This window comes from Papilio xuthus, unplaced genomic scaffold (genome assembly GCF_000836235.2).
Source record: "Papilio xuthus unplaced genomic scaffold, Pxut_1.1 DF827680.1, whole genome shotgun sequence".
Taxonomy (NCBI): domain Eukaryota; kingdom Metazoa; phylum Arthropoda; class Insecta; order Lepidoptera; family Papilionidae; genus Papilio; species Papilio xuthus.
The window spans coordinates 7,303,809-7,327,434 of record NW_013530969.1 but is presented as its reverse complement, the minus strand read 5'-3'; the positions used below and the strand labels follow the sequence as shown (position 1 = coordinate 7,327,434).

Genomic DNA, 23,626 nt, shown 5'->3' with positions numbered 1-23,626 from the left:
CATCTGCAATTGCGGATACCAATTCAGGTGGCCGCGAGGTTGTTTGCCACCTTGTGATAGCAGAACCAACTTTAGGGTAAGAAAACGCTTTAAAAAAATATAGGACAGCTAGAGTACTAGGATCTTGAAAGACTTTTGCACACGTGACACGTTGACAAGGGGCGCTAGTGAGTGCAAGTGGCAAGTGTCATAATTTAGTTTTACTTTTTGACCTATGCCCATTGCCCACCGGGTCACATCTGCTTGTCGGTCTAAATCTATTTTTATTTTCTTTTATGGAGTTTTCTGCCTCTTAGTCCATTAACAGAGCGAAGCGTTTCTCACCTATATTTTTTTTACCATGGTTCCTAATTTGTGGTAAAAGGCAACAAAGTAGCATGAGCAACATTATTGGCAACATTGAATAGCAATATAACATATGACATTGACATGACATGAGCATCTTTCTAGAATGAAGTAGAATTTTAAGAAAAATAACGCAACTGTCATTTAGTGTTTGTGTACATAATAATTAATTTTAAGTATATTTTTAATTTTGTAACATACACAATGTCTAACGTTTTTGGTTTAATTGTATCGGGACGACTGGTAAGCCAATTTTATTTCTTAACGCGTTAAATTTTTGTCAATTTCGGTCGTAGAAGGTTAGAATAACATGTTTGTTAATTTACTGTATATACGCAATAATTGAAAGGGAAATAATTTACTAACGGTCGATATTTTGCACAACGTTTGAAAAACAGAATATCATTTGCTGATAAAACATGTTATGTTAAAATTTTCAGGTACAAACAGATTTTACGCCGCTGACAGAGACAACGTTTATCATAACAATTCCGGAGACAGAGTCGATCAACCACGCGGCGGTGTTCCTGACGGGAGTGGCGCCGCTGCCGGCGGGTACCGCGGGCATGGTATACTGGAGCTGGCCCGACCCCGCGGCACCGCCCAGCTGGCAACTGCTCGGGCACATCTCAAACGCAAAGCCCTCTGCCATATTTAAAATATCCAACCTCAAGAAGCTCCACGAATTGTCTGGTAAATGCATTGATTGGCTCCAAGCTGCTGCCAACAAGCTCTTACTTCCTCCATTTTCTTCATTTCACTTTACATTTCATATTCAAGTTTCTTTTTAGAAGTTCACTAAATTAGCAAGAGTATTTTTTGGGATTAAAATGATATGATAAAAAGTAATAAAATATATTTTTTGACCAAACTTATTACATATTATGTTAATGAAAAAAGAATAATGTGTATGTATGTTTCAGCGGAAAACAAAATAGGCGGTGCATTTGGACAGCAACAGATCTGCAACTATGCTCAGATAGGAATATCCATTGAACCAGAGTCAAATGTTGAGTTGCTCGCCTCATCTGTGGTGAGTGCTTATTGTGCATTTCTTATTTGTTCAATAACATTGCTATATAATTAAAGGCTTTGACACAAATCTTTAATTCATAGAAACTAACATCATTATTTGCATCACTTGAAATAAATTAATTACTGAATGTAATAAATAAACAAACTTCTGCTAAGCTCAACAAAATATAAATTATTCTATTCAACTGCAAGAGGGGACTGATACTAGTTTTATACTTTCTTGGTGATGTTTAGGAAGTGGCATTGTGAGGGCGGGCAACAACAGGCTGCAGGCTTGAAACCTCAAGTTATTTATTACTTGTAATGTTTCAGGCGGCGGAAACAAATCAGTATGTAACATTTGCACAAAAGATGTTGGAGAATCTTGTGAACTTTGTGGCGTCGTTCTCCGTGACTCAGGACCAGATGACGCCGACGCCGGGCGTCTCCTACATCCCTCTCAACACTCTGCACACCTGGTACCAAAACTTTGAGCGCAGGCTGCAGCAGAATCCAAACTTCTGGAAGAATTAATCTCACCACTGCAAATGAACCTTGTATTAGTGGACAGACAATTTTGTGTAATTTGTTTTATTTTGTGTGGATGTCATAAACGGAGTGAAAAATAAAAGCACAGATTTGGTGGACATAGAGATGTGCTTCACATGGAGCTGAAGAAGGAAATTTACTAGATGACATGTGTCATTAGATTTCCTTTTAAATATATTTATTTTAAGTTAGAAAGTGATAAAAAAAGTAATTAGACTAATACGGGTGGCAGGATCGGTGTAAGCAAATATCAGAGATTGGCTACTCATTGTCCTGTGTCCATGTTGTGGAGGGGAAATTGTTAATACATTTAATATTGTGGTGTGTGAGTGAAGTGATCCTGCCGGCATTGCCCTGCATTTACTGCAATGACAATACATTGTACACATGTTACTTGAAGATGTTTACATACAATATTGTTGCTGAATTATTGAAATGTATTTTTATTGGATTTGAAGATTTATAAAACTTGTAGCGACCAAACAGTGCACGGTACACGGTGCACATTGTTATCAAATTATATTGAACATGTTATATTTCAATAGTACTTGTGCCTGACCGCCTCCAACCCCCGCACCCTCACACCCCCACACCGCATTGCTGGCATAATATTTATGTTCTTCAAGACTGCTTACATAGATATATTTTTACAATAAAATGTTTTTTTCTATTTGTGATCTTTTTTATTGCAAGTGTTAATTGATTTTTATTCCATTCACCCACAAGGTATTCCGCACGCATGTATGTATGTATGTATGTATGTATGAGAGATGACAAATGCATTTTGACCGGGATCATCTTCTGCTCTTTGAGTGTGCTTGAATTTTGTAGCATTATTAGATTTGCAATGAACAGGGTCGCAAAGTGTCTTCTCTTGTTTGTTAAATTAACTATTTTCATAACCGGCACTTGAATTAAATAAATATAAAACATTGAATATGCAATATCTTAATTTATTTCATCACAGAACTTTAACAATGAGGTAACACAACACCCAATGAACACAATATTTCAAGGCACTTTGTACAAACTTGTTTCCCTTCGCCTTCGCCTTCGCTCCAAACTTATCTAGTACAACAACAACAAGACTGCAATTGCCAAACTGAAAAAAAACTTCTCGATTCTTCTGATGTAAAGAGAACAAGACGCGCATACAACAGCTCCGAGCTGAGGACGTCACCTGCGCCATCTTCCTTCCACTTCCACATATAAAATGCTACAAAAGTATAGGTATTTTGGTGTAAAATAATAGGTGTCGATGTAATGTGTGACGCCTGACTCCGCTCGCAGCTACTTCATTCACTCGCTTCCACATTTTAATCACAATTTCCCTACAAATTAATTACATTTCGAAGCCGTTTTACAAATATGATCCGCCACGAGACATAAAAGCAATTGTGCGTATTCACTTAAATAATAGCTAAGTGAACGAGTGAGGTCAGCGGAGCGGAGCTCTCGCTGCAGCATCCCGCCTCGGCCTCCAGCTCTACTTATAAATACTATATTTCCTTTGTAAAAAAAGGCAACATAAAGGACATGCACTCGCCGCATCGACAGTGGAGTACTGCACTCCCCAACAAGCGCAGCGCTTCGTGTGCTCGTGTAACTCACTGTCGACACCGACAATATATCTAATACGTTATATTTTCGGTGGCGACTTTACTTACAATTATTCGGTAACTTGATAAGGCAATAAATAACAAAATAATTATATGTATTAAAAATAGCCTTGCCTGATATACAGCTCGCTGCAGACAACATTTCCTGTTTAAATGTATCTTAGAATAATAGGAACGATTGTTGTATGAAAGCGCGGCACGTGAGGGTGGTCAGATGGTGGTGGTGGTGGTGGCGGGGGCGGGGTCTGCGAGGAAGGCGTGGCGCAGGGCGGCGGCGGCGGAGGGGCGGTGCGCGGGGGCGGGCTCCAGCAGGCGCGCGGCGAGGGCGAAGGCGCTGTCCGGGAAGCCCGCCACCCACTTGTCCACCTCGAAGCTGCTCGCCTGCGGTCCCACACATTCTATTTACATGCATCATCCTCAAATACTTTTATATTTAACCTAACAAAAAATGTTATGTATGCGATCAGCTCACGGATCTTGTTTTTGTTTCTATGTTCCATGAGCATCGCAAATATAACGAGCCGTAGATAATATTCGTTTTATAGCATAGAAGAGAAGTCCGATGGCGTACCGGTACGTTCTCGTCGGGGCAGAGGCAGCGGGCGGCGGGGCGGCGGCAGCGCGCGCAGGGCGGGGCGGCGGGGGCTGGGGGCGGGGCTGCGCCGCGCAAGTGCGCGCTCAGCTTGCGCAGGCACATGCCCGGCCGCCGCACCGACGTCACCACGCGCCGACCTGGCATGTATGTATGTATGAGGTGGCAAGTGTCACGTGTGTCACGTGAGTCACGTCACGACAAGACGACACATACCGAGGTGTTGCGCGGCGCGCTGCACCGCCGCCGTGCCCACCAGCTCCGTCAGCTCCGCCAGCGCGGACACGTCGTCCGCCGCGCGGAACAGCGGGTACCTGCGCCGAACACTTGTTACTCCAATTGACTAGTAACCATTTAAAAAAAAAATGTTTAAGCCTATTTATCAACTGAGCCGAGAAATAATATTTGAAGCTAATTTGAAATGACACAAACGCGTGTACGATGGTCGATCGCACACCGAACCGCACCTGTTGAGGAGTACGGTGGCGAGCACGACGCCGGCGGCCCACATGTCGACGGCGGCGCTCTGCCGCGGCCATTTGAGCAGCACCTCGGGCGGGCGGAAGCCCTGCGTGCCGGCCCGCGGAGCCCGCGCCACCGGCCGCGTCGCGCACCCGCCGCCCGCACACACCCCGCCCACGCCCGCACACCCGCACCCGCACGCCGCCGCCTCCCTCTGCACCGACACCGCGTCACTCGCGCCCTCCCGCAACTCCGCACACGACACACATTACACATCGCTCACTATTTATAATATCTTTACCTTTAGAGCCACAGCTTTCGGTATCTGGACCTTCGAAGGTCCCGTTACTTTCTTAGGAAGGTCGGTGGTGACGTTGACCGTCTTAGACTCCACCGTGAGATCGAGGGCCATTCTTTTTGCTCCTGGTGACGAATCGTCCTGCGAACAAAAATGTGTGTGATTATCATATAAGTGCATGCACCTTGTTGCAACACATTTAAATAGATATAGAGTAACATTTACCTCTAGTTGCTCCCTTGTGCGTTTGTTGGAGTGTGCGTGCGCGGGTGCGGGGGCGGGGTCGAGGGCGGAGCTGGGCGCGCCCGGCTCGTCGGGCGACACGCACACGCGCTGCGCCAATCCAAAGTCAACCAGCAAGTATCTATCAAGCAATATAAAATATAATCTATGCCTCAGGAGGCATGTGCAGCTAAGCGGTCGCAGAGATGGGTGACCTCTTGTTCTCCCTGTCGTAGAGGAAGTTGCTGGGCTTGACGTCGCGATGGATGATGCCGAACGAGTGCACGTGGCGCAGAGCCTCCAGCAGCGCGCGCATGTACCGCCGCAGCTCCCCCCAGTCCATTTCACCCACATACTCCTACAACACAACACAACACCCCATTCTAAATTAATCTATTTATGAATATAGTCAAGCCTAGGATGAGTGGCGCATAAATATATATAGTTCTTTTTTTATTTAAACTACTAATCTTTTCATGAATGTTTGCTTACCGAGAACTTCCTGTGAGGTATATAAGGCATAATAAACACAATAGTGTCGAGGTGGCGCAGGCAGAGATCCACACCGATTACATTGTGCTTACCACTGAAAGCACATAAAGGTCATTACACACTACACTTTAAAACTTTTATTCATTGCAAAATACTACTGTACTGTTTAAATTGAAAACCAATATTCCTAATAAATAATCAAAACTTGTCATGTAACAATGCTCTAAGCATTATTCCATGAAAAAAGTGGTATTTACCCTATATCTTGTAGGCATCGCAACTCATGCTCTATGCGGGCAGGATGTGCAGTGGGCACTAGGTGCTTGATGGCGAACCAGCGACGGTCGGCGGCCGGCAATGTGGAGTGTCGGCGCAGGGAGCCCAAGTACACTGAACTGAATGTTCCCTCCCCAATCTTGCGGTGGACTTCAAATATCTCATCCAAAGCCGGAAGTTTGTGCAACAGCTCATCTATCTGTTGTTCTAGATCATAATGTTTCAAACTAATTCACAATTAGCTAACAAATGCCAAGGTAAATCTCATTCAATCTTTAAAAGATATGTACAAGTTGTAAAAGAAAGTAATTTTACACATTGTTATAGTGCTTAATGAAAATTAACCAAATATATGTAATTACTCACTCTCCACATCGTCTTTATCAAATGTCTCGTCATCGCTTTTCTTTCTAATCGCATTAGAGCAACCGTTTTTAAACCCTTGTTGATTTTGGAACACATCTTTCTGTACTTTGTGTTTTGTCTCAATTCCTCTTATTCGGGACATTATTAAGCCAAAGCAGTTTCATATTTCATGATTAAAAATATAACACACGATTTTTTTTATTTAACTTATAATATATCAATAACCTTAATCATTATTCAAAAACTATAAAAATTAAAACAATCAAAAGCGAAAAACATGAGAAAAATAAAAAAAGAAACGTCAGTGTCAGTGTAGTAGTATCATAATATCAAGTTACTTTTATCACTTTATTCTTTGTTTACGGCTGGTGGGAGCCACTTTGTCGATGACTTTACGGAAACCGAAAACCAGAAAACTAACTAACCCTACTACTTCTCTTTTCATAAACTTTACTACAATTATGACATAGTAAAAAGGTACATCTAAACAATTTATAAAATTAGTATGAGATACATGTGTACTTTACGCCCGACAAAAAAAAAGTTTTGTTGACGACGACATGATGGCGCTATGGCGCTTATTGTCAGCTTTTTATATACTCTGTGTGGCTGGCACAATTTAGCTATAAAAGTCAAATCAAGTGACGTTTGTTTTAATTTCTATATAAACGATTATAATTTTTTTTCTAGTATTGATAGTAGTAATGAGTTAATTCGAATTTAAAAAAATTTCACAAATAAAACTACAATGTTTGCGAAGAGGAGTAGCAGAGTAATTACTCATTCACTTAGATTAGTAAGTAAACAGGTTAGTCTGAAATGGATATAATTTTTGTCATTTACCATTATTATTCAACCTGTAGATTAGTAGTAGTAGTAGTATCCCTTTTGTTTATTTAATTTTTTGTGTAAGAATCTGAGTAACAAAAATAATAACTAAACTAATTGTAATAATTACTACTATAATTAACTCTTAACCTTTTTTTTTAATTTCATAAACCCTAAAATCTTTGTGACAGTACAAGGAAATAAAATTTGCACTATTTCGATAAACATATGCATAAACCACTTTTACTATCATTGGTACGCTTGTAATCAAGAACCTTTATTCTATTTTACAGTTGACACAGACTAATTATGTGACAAAAGCACCAAAGCCAGAAATTCCTAAAAATCCATTAGCATCTGTGTACTCTGCTGATAATCAAAAAGACAATGGAATTGTTTATGACCGCAAACCCTTCAAGCTAACCTTGGAGGAAGGGAAGACCTACCACTGGTGTTTATGTGGCCGCTCCAAATCACAGCCACTGTGCGATGGCACTCACAAGGACGTCTTTTTAAAAATTACACAACGGTTATAACTATTTTTAAAACTTTTGATTTGGAAACGAAAGAGTATTTAATTATACATAATATATCTTTTTTTCTAGGCCCATCAGGTTTAAGGTTGATAAAACAAAGGAGTACTGGCTGTGCAACTGTAAACAGACTAAAAATCGTCCATTTTGTGATGGCACCCACAAGCAGAAGGAAGTTCAAGAGGCTACTACAGTTAAAGTTTAGCTTGGTTGTCTAACGTGATAGAATGTAGGAATCATTTTGTTTTAGGTACTTGTAGAAGAAATATATCTTAAAATATCTAATTTACTTTCATTTTTTCATATACATATTTAATATATCAATATTTAAAGAGACAAAGTGATACAAAACAGTGACAGGTTACTATCTTGTACCTCGTAAGAATCTAATGTAATAAATTTTTGGATCTACATCTTCATAGTATAAATTATGTTAGCCTCTCGCATTTGGCCCGTTATTATGTTTGTCGGATTATACCTGCAGCAAGTAGTAAAGTGCAAAGAGTATATAAAAAGTGGCCTGTCTCATTATTTTTATGCCACGAGGAAACATATTGTAATCTGTGAAAAATCCTCTTAATGTCTATGCATTTTACTTGTGAGGTGAGTTGTCAATGTCAGCTGTCAGGCAATCCTCGCCGTATGTCACCACACCCGTCACAGTAGGTTTCGGTTGGCAGATCCGCCAGTCAAGTAAAAAGTTCTTATCAGTTCCTCTTACTTTGAGTTCGAATTGTTCACCGCGAAGTGAACGCTATTACCTAGGCCGGTAATTTATTAAAAAATGGAACAAGAAATCAAATTGTTTACTCGGGAGGAACTCAAATGCCGCAATACACGGGAAGACGCGATCCTCATTATCCACAACGGTGTCTATGATGTGACAAAGTTTCTTGAAGAGGTGAGTCGGCACTTTGGCCATGTTGTGTTAATTTCATATTCAATCATGCGTTTACATTTACATTAACACGAACACGAACCACAAACTCCTTATAATAGGTTAACGACCGCTCGTGTATAAAAGTTGTTCTTCACTACCTGCAACCTAACTTAACTTCTACAATTCCTAGGGTATGAAATAAATTACACACATTAAAACGGAAAACTGTAACAAATCAATCGATGTAGTAAATATAATAATTAACTCTCTTAATAATTATTATTTTCCCTCGCTAAGAATTAATTTTGTAAAGTTGTTAATACTGATTATATTATACATAAAAATGTTTTAAAGTTTGATTGTAACAGCTAAAGCCATCAGTATGACCATTGGATCGCAGCATGATTTCTAACCCACTATGAATTTTTTAATTATGCATGTAATTTGGAGTACATCATTGCTTTGGAGGACCCTTATCAATAAATAAAGATCACTGATAGCACATTTGTTACAAAACTTATTAGTTTGAACAAAATTCATCATCAACTTGATACACATAAAACAGATTTTGAAGTTTTTATACATAGCTTTAGTTTAGTGCTGGCAATCTATAAATATAAATGTTGCTTTTATTAAATCATATCTATTTAAGCCTTTGAACTTATTTTATCTACAAAAACGAAAATGTATAGATAACAAAATGTACATTGTGTTATCCAATTGATTAATATATAGCATTACCACGAAAAATATAGTATGTATACAGAAATGTCCTTAATAATTGTATTGTTTAATGTAGTATGTGATATCCATACAAAATATGTATGTCTTTTGACAGTGCAATATACTCTACAAGGCTTTGATCATTGCATCTCACATGAGGAATGCAATATTGAATTCCGTCACCCCATTACTCCTCATTGGAGGAGTGTCATCTTCAGCATTCCGCATGCCAGCGCCAAATTCCGATAAAAGTTAATGAAAGATTCCATTGCCACCGCATTCCGTCTCCTCCCGCACCACGCCCCCCCCCCTCTCGCCCCCTCTCTCGCTTTATTGGATTCTCAATAGTATGCCATGTCGGTATTCACTAGATATTACGTGCGCTTACAAAATATAGAATAGTCAAAGAGAATCTCATTTTATGGCATCTAAACGAGTGTTCCAAACCTGCCAAATATCGTAACACGAGTGTAGCAGCTTAATTAAAATGGTTAAAAGAAATATTAGTACAGTAATAAATATGTAATAATATATTTAATTAAAAACAATTTTAAGTGGTTATATAAAACATTTACGTACAATGACTAGTCGTTTTTTATTTATTTATATAAACTTGAGACTCCCACCACGCGACGCTCCCATCGTTCGTCACGGCCATGTTCTTAGGAAATACAATTGCTACAAAGTGACGATGCCGCGCCTCTTTGTATCTCTTAATACGAAGTGTTGAAACTGATCATAACAGCTATGTTACTCGCGGCGCCAACCAACTTCCAATATGTAGGTACAAAACAATGATAAGGCCCTGATGTTACCCTGATTAAAGGGATGGTTCCTTTTATGTTGATTTTAAAGGATAGGTTAGTTAGGAGTTTAGTTGAGTGGTAATAACATCCTTGTATTTTCCATAAAAAAGTGTTTATAATGTATTCAGTTTTCCAATACGAAGCGATAACAATATACGTAATCAGTGAGTCGGGTGCGAAGTGCACAAACTCTATAAAAATGCGACGCTCGCAGCTCGGAGCGAAGGCGAACTCATTCATTTATTCCGTACGCAATACGTCGCGTACATAATTATATTACCATTGTAAAGTTGCTCCTTCAACAGTTGTACTATACACGCGTCATTGTATTACATTGTACATGTGTATTGGATTCAGAATCAGAGTGATATGAGGTGAATATTGTCTCATGTTGATTATTGGCTTTTTCAGTACTGTAGGTCCTAAGAATGTCGTGAGTCAAACGACAGTGGCACTGGTGTGAAGTGATACAATCCATTTATTCTCTAGTGCCCCTGATAACCCCCATGGTACGGGGGCTATCTGACCTAGCTTATATAACACGGCTTGTTTTATAATATGTAACATGGGTTATCATTGTTTAACTAAACTAATTTGTATAACCACTAATGACACCATTGCCAATTGACGTGAACGTAACTTATCAATTTAATGTATATTTTAAGAGACAATCAGATAGCCATGCTGTTGTGAATAATTTGGAAGGACAAATGTTCTATTTCATGTTCTATTTACAGACCTATTTATTTAACCCTCGGCGGCGGAACTACTTGTAGCCCATATACAAAAAGATAATCATACCATAATGTTGTTGCTTATTGAATATTTGTCAAGACTAACAACCTCTACGCGGGGTACCAATTGATAACAAGGTGCATGTGGTTTCAGTGTAAACAGATATGCAGATAATTGCCTACGATAAGAAACAGCTAGACCGGTATTACCGGTATATGTACTTTGTATTTTGGAATATGATTTTATTTATTAATATTACAAATTTGAGTCCGGAGACAAAGTAACATTCGATCGACGATGTCGCTACTAGAATACGCATATATAACGTAGTGAAGGAATGAATAGGTACATATTATGACGTATCGGAAGTTGTCGTCGATTCTACAAATTCTACAGACTTCCATCGACGACACCGTTGATGGAGGTTGAAGCTGCATACAACAGACACGACTTAACCACAAATTGGCAGTACAACATCGCTGGTTGGTGAGAGAATAACTAGGTCTCGTAGAGAGGCAGCGGAGTTGACTGTGATGCGAGATGTGTTACCTATGTCTGTCGGCAGCATCCCGGCGGCGAGGAGGTGCTGCTGGAGCGTGCGGGGCAGGACGGCACCGACCCCTTCGAGGATGTCAGCCACAGCTCCGACGCCAGGTGACACTTCTTAGTATAACATCTATTGGTTATTTACATATCGATGCATTTGTCATGTTATTAATAATATAAGATGAGATAAATGTAACGATTCACTCAGTGAAGCAAAGCGAGGGGGCGAGGGGACGAAGGGGAGGTGTCAGGCGTCAAGGCCGGCCGCTATCTACGCTGTACTATAATACAATGATCAATTACACATGTTTTGAGTTAAAATGAAACATGATAGGAGCATTACAATTCGAGTGCAGTTATTTAAGTCTAACTAAATCACTGCGACTTAATGTTGACGATATCCCTTTAGTTTTGGAGTTGACGTTCTCAAAATAAAAGCATTGCAGTTGGAATGATTGGAAGTGGTGTTCCTTAGATAGTTGTGTTGATATTATGTTAATGTGTGGCGCAGGTCGCTGATGCAGCAATACAAGATCGGCGAGCTGGTGGAGGCGGACCGCACGCAGAGCAAGGCCGCCTTCCCGCAACAGTGGACCAACGACACGCCGCGCGAGCTGGGCAAGTGCGTAATCTCCTAGGACCCCATAAACACCACCCTACCGCACCAAACCACCTCCCCTCACACAACCCGCATCACCACTGCACAGATTCTGTATGCACTTGTAACTTACCAGTAATCATATTTAAAAAAATGTAATATGATGCATATTAGATAGAAAGAGGAAATAACAATTGTGATGGTTTCCTTTAGCTTAAACAGTAGGCAAAAAGATGGCATACATTTAGTGGCTTTTTAAAATTAAAATGAATTTATTTTCATAAAGTTCAGTGATATATCGTTTTATTATTAAATCATGAAAGATTACAAGGATTTATTATATTTTTGTTATGAAAACTATATCATATTGGTAACGGCAGTTTTGGTTATAGTAAAGACTGTGTTGTTAAAATGAATGAAATAATATTTAAGTTCCTCACTTCATCTGGATCTCAATATAAACGTATTTCATATATATTTTATAGAATATTTTGTAAAAAGTTGAATATTCAGAAAAATGTTTGCTATTGTGATATTTAAAATAAATTTACTTTAAAATAATTGCTTCCTATAGTTTTTATATATATATACAAAGTTAGAGTAAACCAAAGCATTATAAATGTCAAGTTACCTAAATCGTACACATAGACATAACTAGAAACTTCATTCCGTTTCACACGCATATTACATCATTTTCTATATTTTTACGCGTTTATTTTAATCCATTAAATTAGTGTATAAGCATAATAGTGATTATATAGATCTGCTACAACATAATTTCACAACAATATATTAGCAGTATGTTGTTCTATTAACATACAACTGCGCACACACAAATTACGGTACACTTTACGAAGCTTGAAGTTTGAAAATGTAGGTATTGTTGAAGGCTTTCCTAGTTAGCGTTAGCAGTTGTAATGTAGGCCTGAGAAATGCTACATCTAGAAAGTTATTTGTTGGAATGTCATAAGCTGCTATGTAATAAATAACTGCGTACATAAAGTGTAGCGAGGCGAGCGCTCTGTCGGTACATATATACTTGTCTTGTTATTGTAACGTTTTGTATAAATAAATTACATATAGAACACATAAACATTCTTGTTTTCTTCATCCACTTTACTTTGCAACCTTCAGCGACGACTTGCAGTAAACATCACTCCATCGTTAAATAAATTGCTTTCCTTGAAGTTTTTTTTGTTGCGACCGTTCGTTACAAGCAACATTGTCTCAAACCTTGCACTTTAACAATGTATATATCATATGATATGATATATACATAGATGTTATGGAAGTCAGTTCATTAGTGCGCCCCACCTCAGTGCTCCATCATTTTCCTTCCAATACATTGTATCGCGTAATCATTTGCTAAAGAAAAACCTATCGTATCAGCTTCTTAACCCTTAAATGCATGGTATTAATGAATACAAAATTACGGAGACGCTTCTTATAACTCTATAAACTTAGTCGACCGTCAAATAGAAATGTCAAAAAAAAATAGATTTGCCGCCGAAACTTGCATAATTTATTTTTTGACACTCAATATATTTATTATCCATGGTCGTCAAAGTGCGTTCATACATACCACACGACTTCAATAAAATAACTTGAAACGTGGTATGTATACATTTGGCAACAAGATGCAATTAAGGGTTAAATATCTTGGCGGTCCAAGGTCATCGGCGCAGTGCCCTCCCCCCGCATCCCTCTTTGCCCCCCTACACCCAACACTGTTTTCTGCGCAACGACTCACACAAAGTTAAGAACCGTCAAAATATCGGTAAAAAACAATCGCTCCGAGATTTGTTTCAAATGTTACTTTCATAATATATTATTTATAAAAATCGTTCGTTCAGTTTTATTTAAAAAAGATTAATTCAGCGTGTTGTGTGGGATGTATGGAGTGGAGGGTTGTGCAATGTAATGCAGCGCGTGCGTGTGTGTGTGTTACAGCGCGTGGAGCTCGTGGGTGGTGCCGCTGGCGCTGGCGCTGGCCGCCACGCTGCTCTACCGCTACCTGTTCGGCTAGTGCCCCGCGCCCCGCACCCCGCACACCACGCCCCGCGCGCCGCACTCCCAACTCGCTCCACTAGCAACACCACGTGTTTATCTAACATTTATGGCTGAGTTCTCGTAACTGTGCGGGAACAAGTTCGCGGGGTACAAGATCAATAGAAATGGTAGTAATCGTTAACATTACTGAAGTAACGCTAAATATATCACATTAGACATTGGGTACAAACTCCACGTTTAACAGTGAAATGGATAACTAGAGAAACGTGTAGTATGTAAACGCTGGGGGGTGGTGGTACGATATGGTATGTATTCGCTAGTATCATTTAGGAATGTATATCCTCATCGTCGAGAAGGCGAGAAGCAGCGGTTAGTGCCTTTTCCGTATAAAAAAACGGAACACAGCGCAAGAAAGATACTTTCCTCAATACAAGATGTGAGAGGGGCGCGGCAGGGCCTTTAGCTTAAGAGATTTGCCAAGAAATATACCTCACTCGATTTTAGCCTTTTAGTACAGTACCTACCATTATTTATGTTACTAACTAGTAACTAATAGACGTTGTTTTTTGTAACAAAAAGGCTGCGCCCTGAGTGAGTTAAAACACACTTTAATTCAAATTGTAACAAGTTGCATATTTTGTATACATACTTATTAAATTGTATGCTTATTCATGCTACACTAATTTAATGTTGAGTACACGTTCAAAAGACTTCCCTACAAGGAGAGGGTAGTCAGTGATGTCCCCTGCCCGGACAGTTTGCTTGTATTTTTGGAATGTTTACATCGCAAAGTGGAGTAACAATTATTTACACGTCGCCGTAATATTGTACATTTACGGTCTGTACCTACTTTCTGTACTTTATGCCAATAACTCCTGTGACCGAAAACTGACGTAAAATATTTCGTCACTAGTGTATTTTAAGTTAAGAATAATGTGTAAAAAGCGAATGAAAAAAACATAGAAAACTTCCGAAATTTACCAAAATATCCAGTACCTTATGTGTTTATCCAGACTATGCCAGATTTCAGCAAGATCCAAGCAGCCGTTGAGGACAAACAAACATCCATCCATCATATTTGTGAGATTTTCTGGCAACACATGAATATTTAAAGACCTTAAGTATTTCATACAGCTTCATAAAGTGAATTCTCAAAGATTTTGTTTATAATTATTTTTCTATGTTTCATTTGTTCATTGAATAAATATAATAAGCTATGGAAATGTGCTAATATGGTTTTAAACTTTGTTCCTTACTAGAATGTAAGATATCTTTCATATGTTAGGGGAAATAATTGAAATAATGATGCTGTATGTTTGGGAATTTGTTTATTTACTTGAGCGCTTCTCCAACACTTCCATATGTGGGGCGGGTGGTGGTGGTGGTGGTGTTGGTGCTTCCTCAGCAGCTGCGTCACTTCACCTTTTATGATAATACAATTATTGCACAAAAGTATAAATTTATATTTGGTTAACTTTGTCCGTGAATCATTGTAAGTAAATTTAATGAAACATATTTTGTAAACACATTCCTAATAACATAACAAGTGCTATTATTTTATTTCAAACATTGTATTAAGATAACCTTTAAAGTTGTGTTTGTGCATTTTGTTCTACTTTTATTTGGGTGTTTTTAAACAGAACAGTGTTGTGATCAATTCCATTTAGTTTAATGAGTCAAACGTTTTTTATAAAAGATGTAGATCACATTTTATGTTGTTTTATTTTTGACATATTTTATATAAACTACATGTACTGAAATGTTGTTTCATTTCTATACCTCCCATGCTAAGGCAATCATCTGCAGATGGCTCTGAGCCTTACAAATATTTAACAAACAATAGCAATATACATTTGCCTTAAATCATGATACTCTTAATTGTTAAATAAATAATTATTGCTAATATTGAACACTGCAGCTTTACTTTGTCATTTAAATATAAACACTGCTTATTACTTTCCTTTTTGTTAAGCCGGATGTCAATGTTGGAATTTCAATTATTTTTTATTTAACATAACTGAAAATAAAGTCAATCTTAAAAATATTTTAACCATAACATGAGACACAAATATCATCTCCTTCAGATCTGAAACAAAATTTAAAAGGTTAATTTAGCAATGATGAGCACACATCCTTCAAATTACTGTACTTGAGAAACATAACAAAGAGATAGATTCTCATAGTGTCATATGTTTGAATAATCTAAATAAAAGAGTGCTCCTTGTCTTTGTTTTGCCTCACACTGACAAACATTTTACAATGAGTTTATTTATTCCATGAAGCTGCTTGAATTAAATACCATTTCTATTTAATAAGAAACAGATGTGTTACCCAATCAGAGAGCATTTAGAACAATGGTAGCAGTGGCAGCGGCAGCAGTAGTGCTGGCAGGAGGGGCACAGTGACCTCTCACAGTACTTGCAGGTCGCCTCCTCACACACACCACAGCTGCAGCGCCGCACATACAAAGGCTTGTCTTCAATCTGGTAATAATAGACAAATGACAGATATCACAAAATTTCTTTGACTTAAAAGCATAGAATTGATTAATGTTGAACAGCTTACCTTGTGCTCAGAAGTTACAAGGAAACCCCCTTTCCCAATGACAAGTTGCTTCATACCATCTTTTTTATATGTTGTACTGTTTTCTTCATTCTGTATGATATCTTGACATGACTTTTTGGCTCCTCGAAATAGAAGTTCTAAGGTCTTTTCTAAAAAGCAGTTGATAAAAAATGGCAAATGACTCAACTACCCACAAGGAAATGGTTAAAAATTCTTACTTGTAAAAACTAATCTGTCAACTTTTAACGTACTATTAAACAAGTGGGGTCTTTAATAAGCATAAAAGTTTATCGATGATCGACAAAAACAGCGTCGGTATTTTAGGCACCGACACATAAAAATATTAATTTGAAATATACGGGTTCAGACTTCCATAAGGTAGAAAGTAAATTTACTAAGGATGTTTACCATACACTTTTTGAAGTCTTTCTTCATTGTTATTGAACTGTTTCAGACCTAGATGCACCTTGCTTTGGGGCATGAAGTCTTCGACAAAAGGGTTTGATCTTTTAGTAGCCATGTCCCTTTAATTTCTCAATTAGGTTTGTGTTACTTAATCTAATTTTACCAAAATCGAATATAATGAGAAAATTGTGAAATATTGGATGAAATCGCCAATTTTTTTTTACAAGATGACAACAAGAACGCCATGCCAATTTGTTTGGCATTGCAAATGTCAAGTCGGCGACCAAAGAGCAGCGGCTCAACGACATTTATGGGTACCTACAAAGAGTATCTAACATACCTTTTTCTGACGCTGCTTTTCATATACTCATATATATTTTATATACTCTTTGCTGCTTTTTTTTATCAGAATAAGAAATAAGGATAAAAGAGGCGCTGCTATCGTTGTTGGTTCCAAAGAGTATATAAAATATGGAGTTTTTGACAGAATATAAAACCTACTGAGACATTGAAATCTTACAAAAAGTGACATGACAGCTACCATACAAAGAGGATCTTGTGACTTTTTTGACGTTGAGAGGGGAGCGCTATAGTGTTCTGTCATAATTTAGTTTAACTTCTACCCACCGGTTCAGATAGCATTGCGGCTAGGAATTACATAGACCTGGATTTTTTTGGTGTTTTTGACTATTAAGAAATGTTAAGGTCGTCATATGAAACACACACGATTATCCATGTTTTAAAATCGTCATCAAAGAGACCTATTTATTTGCAAACATTTCAATGCTAAAGTATGGATTGAGAATGATAAAAATTAAAACTATTACAACAAAACCAGTCTTATTTATTTAATATATGTAAAATGTACAAAAATCACTTTTCGCATGTTCGTCCTGTTTTTGTAGCCACAATAATAAATAGTTTAGTCTCTAGAATAGTGTTGCATATTTATTGTTTTTTCGGACTTTATCAAGGATTAAAGAATTCGGAGAAACAGGCTGTGGATATCTTGGTACTACTTGATACCAAGTGTCCCCAGAAAGTAATGTGTCGTCATAATGCCACCATCCAAACTTGAAAATAAAAAGACATCCTTCAAACTTGCTTTATCATAAAAATAATATAAAATATAATAGTCAGGAAGAACACATAGGCTGGTAGCCAATCATTTACATCTATGACAAATATCATCGAGATCCGTTGAACCGTTCTGGTGATACCTTCAATCAAAGCTCCATAAATCCAAACATTCGCATTTTTAATATAAGGTACTAAGAATTAAGATATAAAGGCAAAACATACCTCATGGCTGGACGTAGGAGGAAATCTGTACATATCACAAGGACCAAAGGGTTTGACCATACCCTTTTTTTTCATGTCCAAAAATCGTTCAAATGAACCGTACGCGAAACCATTTAATCCGCGCGAACTGTCTGTATCGCTGAGTATCATTGACTGCAACAGTATTACAATAAAAACAAATCATTTAAAAGGAAAATCCAAATTGCTACAAAGTCGAAATCATTTTAGATTGTTGTAATAAAAAGTAACGCGATATACGGCAATACCCTAGAAATATAGTCACCATAGAAACAGTATAGTAGTATTAATAAATAGAAAAAGTATTACACGCTTTATGAATATCTCTTTAACTTCAATTTCCGTCATTGGTTCAAGATAGTCTTTTTTCAATATGTCTTTCATATAATTTTGTGGACCACACATTGTATAGCCAAAGAATTCCATTTCCTTACTGAAAAATCCTAACTTGATAATATTACATAAATAATATAAATAACAATAATTATTAAAGTATAAATTGATAAATGTAAAAAGAGTTACAAGAATGCAAAATAATGTAATAATTGAATATAAAATGTCATGTCACTCGTCAAGTAGATATAGCAAAAAAATAGTCATAAATATAAAAAATTGTTAAATTGTTGTTGTAAAAATTGTTTTTTTTTATTCACCTGACCACTGCCTAAGCGATCTCTATATATGGATAGGCAAAGAGTAAAAAAAAATGTGGATAGGGTTTAAAATGACGGGGCCGCGGACGAGAGCGAAAGCGTGCCCGTGGCCCCGTCCCGATGCGTCAGAGGGCAGTCAGGTTTTAGTGGGTATTCTGGTCACCTTCTGTGGCCGGCGAGTCCCACACTCCCTACGCCATTGCACCGCCCGGCGTAGGCGTGCGTAAATGCATTTCCTGACTATAAAAAAAAAAAAAAGGGTTTAAAATGACAGCTTTTCTTCGTTCCAACTTAAACGCGCCTGTTGATGTTCTTGACCACTGATCACAAACGTAGTATTTTCGCCGTTTTACCGTTGATATTAGGGGTTTGTTGGTTTGTTGCGGTGGTGTGGATTAGAATAATATAGATAGAATTAAGTGTCACGTAACATCCAGGCGTGGTTAAATCGGAACGATGCAAAAGCTCTCATTACCTAGCAATCACCTATCCATTTATATTCTTGTCAGAGTAAACTTGGAGTAAACTGTCAGGAACATCATCATACATTCAAGTGTAAGCCAGAACCTCAGAGGTAGGAGCAAAGAAAAGCTGTAATTTCCAAGGTTTAACCCTGTTTAACCATTCATAGAGATCAGTAACTTATATTAAATTATTTAAAATATGTCAATATACTCTTGACTTCGTCAATACAGAATTAAAAAAAGTAGCCTATAATATTCCCATCAGCATATGGCATAAGCTACCATTCCGTCAAAGTCCCGTCAAAATTCCGTTCAGCCGTCCCAGAGATTACCCGGAAAAAATGAGGCCTTGTGAACAGACAGACAGACATAAGATTTTTAAAAATTATTCGTTATCGGCGACGCAAAAGCATCGTGTGTAAAGAGTTTCAAGATTCTTTAGTTTCTTTGACTTTTATCTCATGGATCTAAATATATGTATTTAACTTTAGTGTGTGAAAAAGCGCTAAATTAAATTAACATTCCTTTGAAATAATTTGTTTATGTATTGAAATCTTAAAGGGAATCGGAAAAATAAATTCATAAAAAGATTGAATCGGAAACGTCAAATCAAAGTTGACATGGCTACACTGCCAACGAGGCACCTTCGATCGATGGGTTGTTGTCAACAAATTCTCACTGAAATATATAAAAAATAAAACTAAAAATTACCATAATAATTTAATTTGGCTCATTTAAGATAAAATTTCTAAACCATATTATTGTCGATAAAATTTGCGATAAGAATAATTAACAAGTGATAGTGAAAGTATTGCATCGTTTGTTCTATGATAGTGACGAGGCTGTTTGTGCAGCTAGGAGCATATGTGCGTGAATATTTTGCGAATGTTACGTAAGCAGCGGTAGCGTGAAATGTCGTGGATGAAGCGGGGGCAGGGCGGCGTGCCGCCGCCCGCCGCAGACCAGTCGCAGTACGGCGCGCCCCAGGTGAGCAGGTTATGTTGTCCCTCGCGCATTGACATTCATCACCCGCCACTGACGTAAACAGTGACGTGGACCTACAACCGAACACCCGTTCAATCATATGATTGATAAACATTGTTTTTGTTTCTTAGGGCTTATTTATGCGCAATTTTATTGCTTATTAGTGTAATTCCTGTTGTTCTAATGTCACGATAATTTAAATAAAGTGAAAGTTGAGTTGTATTCTAACTTAACATGTCCATTTGTGTATTTCAGCCTTATGGAAATCAACAAAACATGTACCCTAACTATCAGGGTACCCCATCTAACATAGCACAACATCAGCAACAATATTGGCAGCAGCAGCAGCAGCAGCAGACCCAGCCGGCATACAATCAGCAATACGGGCAAATGTATCCACAGCAGAGTTATGGTAACAATGCCAATCAGTATTATCAACAGCCAACACAATACAATCAGAACTTTTCTAATCAAAACTATAATAGCACTCAGCAGGCATATCCACAAAATTATTATCCTAATCAAAGTATGCCTCAACAAAGCTACCCACAAAATAAGGTGAATAATGATGGTTGGGAAGATAATTGGGACTGGGGCTGGGAAGATTCAAGTAAACAAAAACCTGTTACTAATCAGATTGCCCAACAATTGAATACTTCCCAAGCACAAGCCTGTCCCAATGCAAATGTTATAGAAGAAAGTTTTGCATCAACAAACACTTGGAATTGGGCTATGGAGGAGAAAAAAGAGCCTCAAGAACAGTCCAGTACTTCAACCCAAGCAAATAAAGAACTAGCTCAGCAGCCTACTGGTAGTAAACCACAGCTTAGCTCCCAACATGAATCTAACATACAGAGCAATGTAAACCATCCTAGCCAGCCTGAACATAGTTCATCTGAAGTCAAGACCTTGAGTGACAAAGATGTTGTGAAAGAACAACTGCCTAATTTGGCCCTCGGTAAACGTTTTCATCTTGAAAACTTAACACCCCAGTGGTCAATAGAGTCCCAAATGTCACAGGAATCAAGTGATGGACCTCATACACAATCTGAAGGAACTTTTAGAAGTGAAAATCAATCTAGGAATTCAAGCAAGAGTAGTCCCGGCCTGAACACTGACAATTCAAACTTTAATTACACTCAATCTGGCATAGAGGAGATGTACACTCAGGGCACAGAGTGGTCAAATCATTCTAATGACGATTCAACTAAAGTTGACAGTCACAAAAGTAATAGCAGCAGAAGGGAAAGTCATGATGAATTGTCAAGTTCCTTGCAAGACATGAGTATATCTAATACTGATAATACTCCAGCACCTGATAATGACTTTGAACACACATTGCATGATAGTTTACCACCACCTGTACAGCCACCACCATCCACTTCACCCGTTGAGCTGGCTCAACCGCTTTCATCATCTATGCCTCCTCCACCACCTGTTTCTGCTGCAACCAATCAACCTGCACCAATACCCTCGGGAACATTGCCTCCACCAACTTCATTTCCTCCGCCATCTGCATCGCAGAACCCATTCAAACATGCAGGACCCTTTTCCCACAGAAACATATCTAAAAACCATTCAAATATACCTTCCCAGCCATTCCCACCGCAAATGGCCAATACAAATTTAACATCACCTTCAGTTGTGAGCAAGATTTCCCAGGGCAATAGAATGCCAATTGGATTTGGAGCTAATTTAGAGACAACACCCGATAATTCAGAAAGACCAGATCAACCGCAAGCAGCAAGCTTTGCACCACTTCCCGTATCTCAGCAGATCCCTGACAATATGGAAGTTGCTCCACAACGCGATAGAAATGAATATTTACAAACAGAACACTTGTCCAGTGTTGACTTTGGTGAAAATACAGATTTTACCCAAAACGTTCCACCTCCTGGCTTAAGAAGAATGGTAGTGGGTCAGCAAGAAACAGAATACGGCCAAAATTTAAATATTTCTGGTGATGAACCGCCTCCAGGACTAGCGCGAATGGTTCCCGGTCAACAAACAGAATCTGACGGGTATAATCAATCTAACGACAACTACTTGGAACGCCATGTCGATGGTCAAATCACTGATAACGGTGGTCGTCCATTCAGGCAGGCTGATGGGCAGCAAACCCCTGATAATTATTCACAGGCGCCACCAAACAGGGGATCCGATAGAAGACCAATAGGCTTAGATAGGATGGTTCCTGGAGAGCCCAGTAACAATGAATATATGCAATATCAGGCCGGCAATTATGGTGGTTCCAATGAACCTAGGGTTGTTACGGGAGTCGATCACGACTATCCTCTGCATGTAGAGGCGGGCCCACCGGAGGTCAGAGAGCAGAATGTCGACGGCTCAGATTATACAGAAACTGCTGTGCGAAACCCAACCAGGAATGTTATAGGACTAAGGGAAGTAACCAACGACTCATCCGTAGAGTTCGTGGCAGCACCTGGAGATGAGCAGCGCGAGCGCGAGCTCACTATGGAGGGGGAAAACTTGCAGGACTTGAGTGTCATATCTGGAGCGGAAATGACATTCTCAAGGGAGCAGATGTTCGATGTAGTCAGTGGCAACGTAACCGAGTTGGCAAACGACGCCTCAGAGTCTGTCGAGTATCCCGCAAACGGGTCGCGCAGGCAGTCCGTTAACCGCGTCAATACGTCCGGAGAAGACTCCGACCGCGACAGAACCTTCAAGTCGTCTCCGAGAAGGGACAGAGAAAAACAGAAGTCTTCGAGAGATCGCGACCGAGACAGGGAAAGGGATAAAGATGGCAGATATTCAAGGGGCGATAGAAAATATGACAGAGATCCTGGTAGAAGATCGGGAAGGGACGGCCGAAGATCCGAAAAGGACAGGAGAGACAGGGACCGGGAAGGGAAGGAGCGCGACAGGCTCGAACGGGACGGGAGCCCAGAGGCCCCTCGGCAGCGACGCAGCGCGCGTGGCCGCCGCTACGACACCGAAGACACCGACTACTACAGCGACCGGGAGCGAGAGCGCAGGTAAATAAAGCATACGCGTAAGTTATTCTTATTACTTAATTTAATAATTAATGCGCCATTTATTTTTATTATAAACTAGCTGTCGCCCGCGACTCCGTGCGCGTGGATATATAAACAACTTAATTATCACCCATCCATCCATCCACATCACATCCATCTAAACATTCGCATTTATAATATTAGTAAGTTAAATAAAAAGCAGCTCTTCAAGGCAAAAAAAGAAATGAATAAATAGTATCTTATGTCCGTCTCCTGGCTCTAAGCTACCTCTTCACCAATTTTCAGCCATATCGGTAAAGCCGTTCTTGAGTTATAAATTGTGTAACTAACACGACTTTCTTT

General features: G+C 38.8%; 7 protein-coding genes across 8 annotated transcripts in view; 4 read left to right on the top strand and 3 right to left on the bottom strand.

Moving 5' to 3' along the window:
* The first annotated feature begins 425 nt into the window (after positions 1 to 425).
* LOC106117318 (protein OPI10 homolog) lies at positions 426 to 2,752 on the top strand. The gene is made up of 4 exons (XM_013311571.1): positions 426 to 588; positions 786 to 1,038; positions 1,269 to 1,378; positions 1,693 to 2,752. Exons 1-4 carry the CDS (start codon positions 550 to 552, stop codon positions 1,891 to 1,893), a joined length of 603 nt encoding a protein of 200 aa, XP_013167025.1. The 5' UTR covers positions 426 to 549; the 3' UTR covers positions 1,894 to 2,752.
* A 1,394-nt stretch (positions 2,753 to 4,146) lies between these two features.
* Cdc7 (Cdc7 kinase) lies at positions 4,147 to 6,557 on the bottom strand (the record flags this gene model as incomplete). The annotated part of the gene is made up of 9 exons (XM_013311000.1): positions 6,236 to 6,557; positions 5,851 to 6,076; positions 5,594 to 5,687; positions 5,317 to 5,459; positions 5,105 to 5,243; positions 4,883 to 5,020; positions 4,587 to 4,795; positions 4,336 to 4,433; positions 4,147 to 4,259 (listed from the first exon to the last, which is right to left on the bottom strand). Coding segments are annotated over exons 1-9 (1,302 nt in total), but the record flags the coding sequence as incomplete, so codon positions are not given.
* Positions 6,558 to 6,835: 278 nt separating this feature from the next.
* Positions 6,836 to 7,878, top strand: LOC106117319 (CDGSH iron-sulfur domain-containing protein 3, mitochondrial). Of its 2 annotated transcripts, none has more exons than XM_013311573.1 (3): positions 6,836 to 7,031; positions 7,357 to 7,592; positions 7,669 to 7,867. In XM_013311573.1, exons 1-3 carry the CDS (start codon positions 6,984 to 6,986, stop codon positions 7,799 to 7,801), a joined length of 417 nt encoding a protein of 138 aa, XP_013167027.1. In that variant the 5' UTR covers positions 6,836 to 6,983; the 3' UTR covers positions 7,802 to 7,867. The 2 variants fall into 2 exon arrangements, with proteins under 2 accessions (XP_013167027.1, XP_013167026.1); XM_013311572.1 differs by having other exon boundaries at positions 6,837 to 7,043; positions 7,669 to 7,878.
* Positions 7,879 to 8,225: 347 nt separating this feature from the next.
* Positions 8,226 to 15,654, top strand: LOC106117230 (cytochrome b5). Its single transcript, XM_013311417.1, has 4 exons — positions 8,226 to 8,497; positions 11,306 to 11,394; positions 11,798 to 11,908; positions 13,835 to 15,654. The coding sequence occupies exons 1-4, from the start codon at positions 8,381 to 8,383 to the stop codon at positions 13,908 to 13,910; spliced, it is 393 nt and encodes a 130-aa protein (XP_013166871.1). The 5' UTR covers positions 8,226 to 8,380; the 3' UTR covers positions 13,911 to 15,654.
* On the bottom strand, positions 14,468 to 17,139 carry LOC106117229 (apoptosis regulatory protein Siva). Its single transcript, XM_013311415.1, has 4 exons — positions 16,868 to 17,139; positions 16,460 to 16,608; positions 16,226 to 16,377; positions 14,468 to 15,980 (listed from the first exon to the last, which is right to left on the bottom strand). The coding sequence occupies exons 1-4, from the start codon at positions 16,977 to 16,979 to the stop codon at positions 15,941 to 15,943; spliced, it is 453 nt and encodes a 150-aa protein (XP_013166869.1). The 5' UTR covers positions 16,980 to 17,139; the 3' UTR covers positions 14,468 to 15,940.
* A 565-nt stretch (positions 17,140 to 17,704) lies between these two features.
* LOC106117096 (uncharacterized) lies at positions 17,705 to 18,730 on the bottom strand. The gene is made up of 3 exons (XM_013311166.1): positions 18,494 to 18,730; positions 18,167 to 18,319; positions 17,705 to 17,937 (listed from the first exon to the last, which is right to left on the bottom strand). Exons 1-3 carry the CDS (start codon positions 18,608 to 18,610, stop codon positions 17,794 to 17,796), a joined length of 414 nt encoding a protein of 137 aa, XP_013166620.1. The 5' UTR covers positions 18,611 to 18,730; the 3' UTR covers positions 17,705 to 17,793.
* A 1,187-nt stretch (positions 18,731 to 19,917) lies between these two features.
* The window catches only part of LOC106116940 (zinc finger CCCH domain-containing protein 13-like), a 9,044-nt gene continuing 5,335 nt past the window's right edge, over positions 19,918 to 23,626 (top strand). The window contains exons 1-2 of the mRNA XM_013310999.1: positions 19,918 to 20,288; positions 20,541 to 23,284. Of these exons, the coding sequence (XP_013166453.1) occupies positions 20,214 to 20,288; positions 20,541 to 23,284 (2,819 nt within the window). The 5' untranslated portion in view covers positions 19,918 to 20,213. The remainder of the gene's footprint in view (positions 20,289 to 20,540; positions 23,285 to 23,626) is intronic.

Bases quoted from the DNA above. Each gene is read 5' to 3' on its own strand.
- LOC106117318 (XM_013311571.1), top strand. From the start codon at position 550: ATGTCTAACGTTTTTGGTTTAATTGTATCGGGACGACTG. The intron at 589-785 runs GTAAGCCAATTT...TAAAATTTTCAG, and splicing joins TAATTGTATCGGGACGACTG to GTACAAACAGATTTTACGCC. The intron at 1,379-1,692 runs GTGAGTGCTTAT...GTAATGTTTCAG, and splicing joins AGTTGCTCGCCTCATCTGTG to GCGGCGGAAACAAATCAGTA.
- LOC106117230 (XM_013311417.1), top strand. From the start codon at position 8,381: ATGGAACAAGAAATCAAATTGTTTACTCGGGAGGAACTCAAATGCCGC. The intron at 8,498-11,305 runs GTGAGTCGGCAC...GTCTGTCGGCAG, and splicing joins TGACAAAGTTTCTTGAAGAG to CATCCCGGCGGCGAGGAGGT. The intron at 11,395-11,797 runs GTGACACTTCTT...TGTGTGGCGCAG, and splicing joins AGCCACAGCTCCGACGCCAG to GTCGCTGATGCAGCAATACA.
- LOC106117319 (XM_013311572.1), top strand. From the start codon at position 6,984: ATGTTTGCGAAGAGGAGTAGCAGAGTAATTACTCATTCACTTAGATTA. The intron at 7,044-7,356 runs GTTAGTCTGAAA...TCTATTTTACAG, and splicing joins TTAGATTAGTAAGTAAACAG to TTGACACAGACTAATTATGT. The intron at 7,593-7,668 runs GTTATAACTATT...CTTTTTTTCTAG, and splicing joins TTTTTAAAAATTACACAACG to GCCCATCAGGTTTAAGGTTG.
- LOC106117096 (XM_013311166.1), bottom strand. From the start codon at position 18,610: ATGGAATTCTTTGGCTATACAATGTGTGGTCCACAAAATTATATGAAA. The intron at 18,320-18,493 runs GTAATACTTTTT...ATACTGTTGCAG, and splicing joins AAGAGATATTCATAAAGCGT to TCAATGATACTCAGCGATAC. The intron at 17,938-18,166 runs GTATGTTTTGCC...TTTATTTTCAAG, and splicing joins CTCCTACGTCCAGCCATGAG to TTTGGATGGTGGCATTATGA.
- LOC106117229 (XM_013311415.1), bottom strand. From the start codon at position 16,979: ATGGCTACTAAAAGATCAAACCCTTTTGTCGAAGACTTCATGCCCCAA. The intron at 16,609-16,867 runs GTAAACATCCTT...ACTGCTTTTTAG, and splicing joins AAGACTTCAAAAAGTGTATG to AAAAGACCTTAGAACTTCTA. The intron at 16,378-16,459 runs GTAAGCTGTTCA...TATTATTACCAG, and splicing joins TTGTAACTTCTGAGCACAAG to ATTGAAGACAAGCCTTTGTA.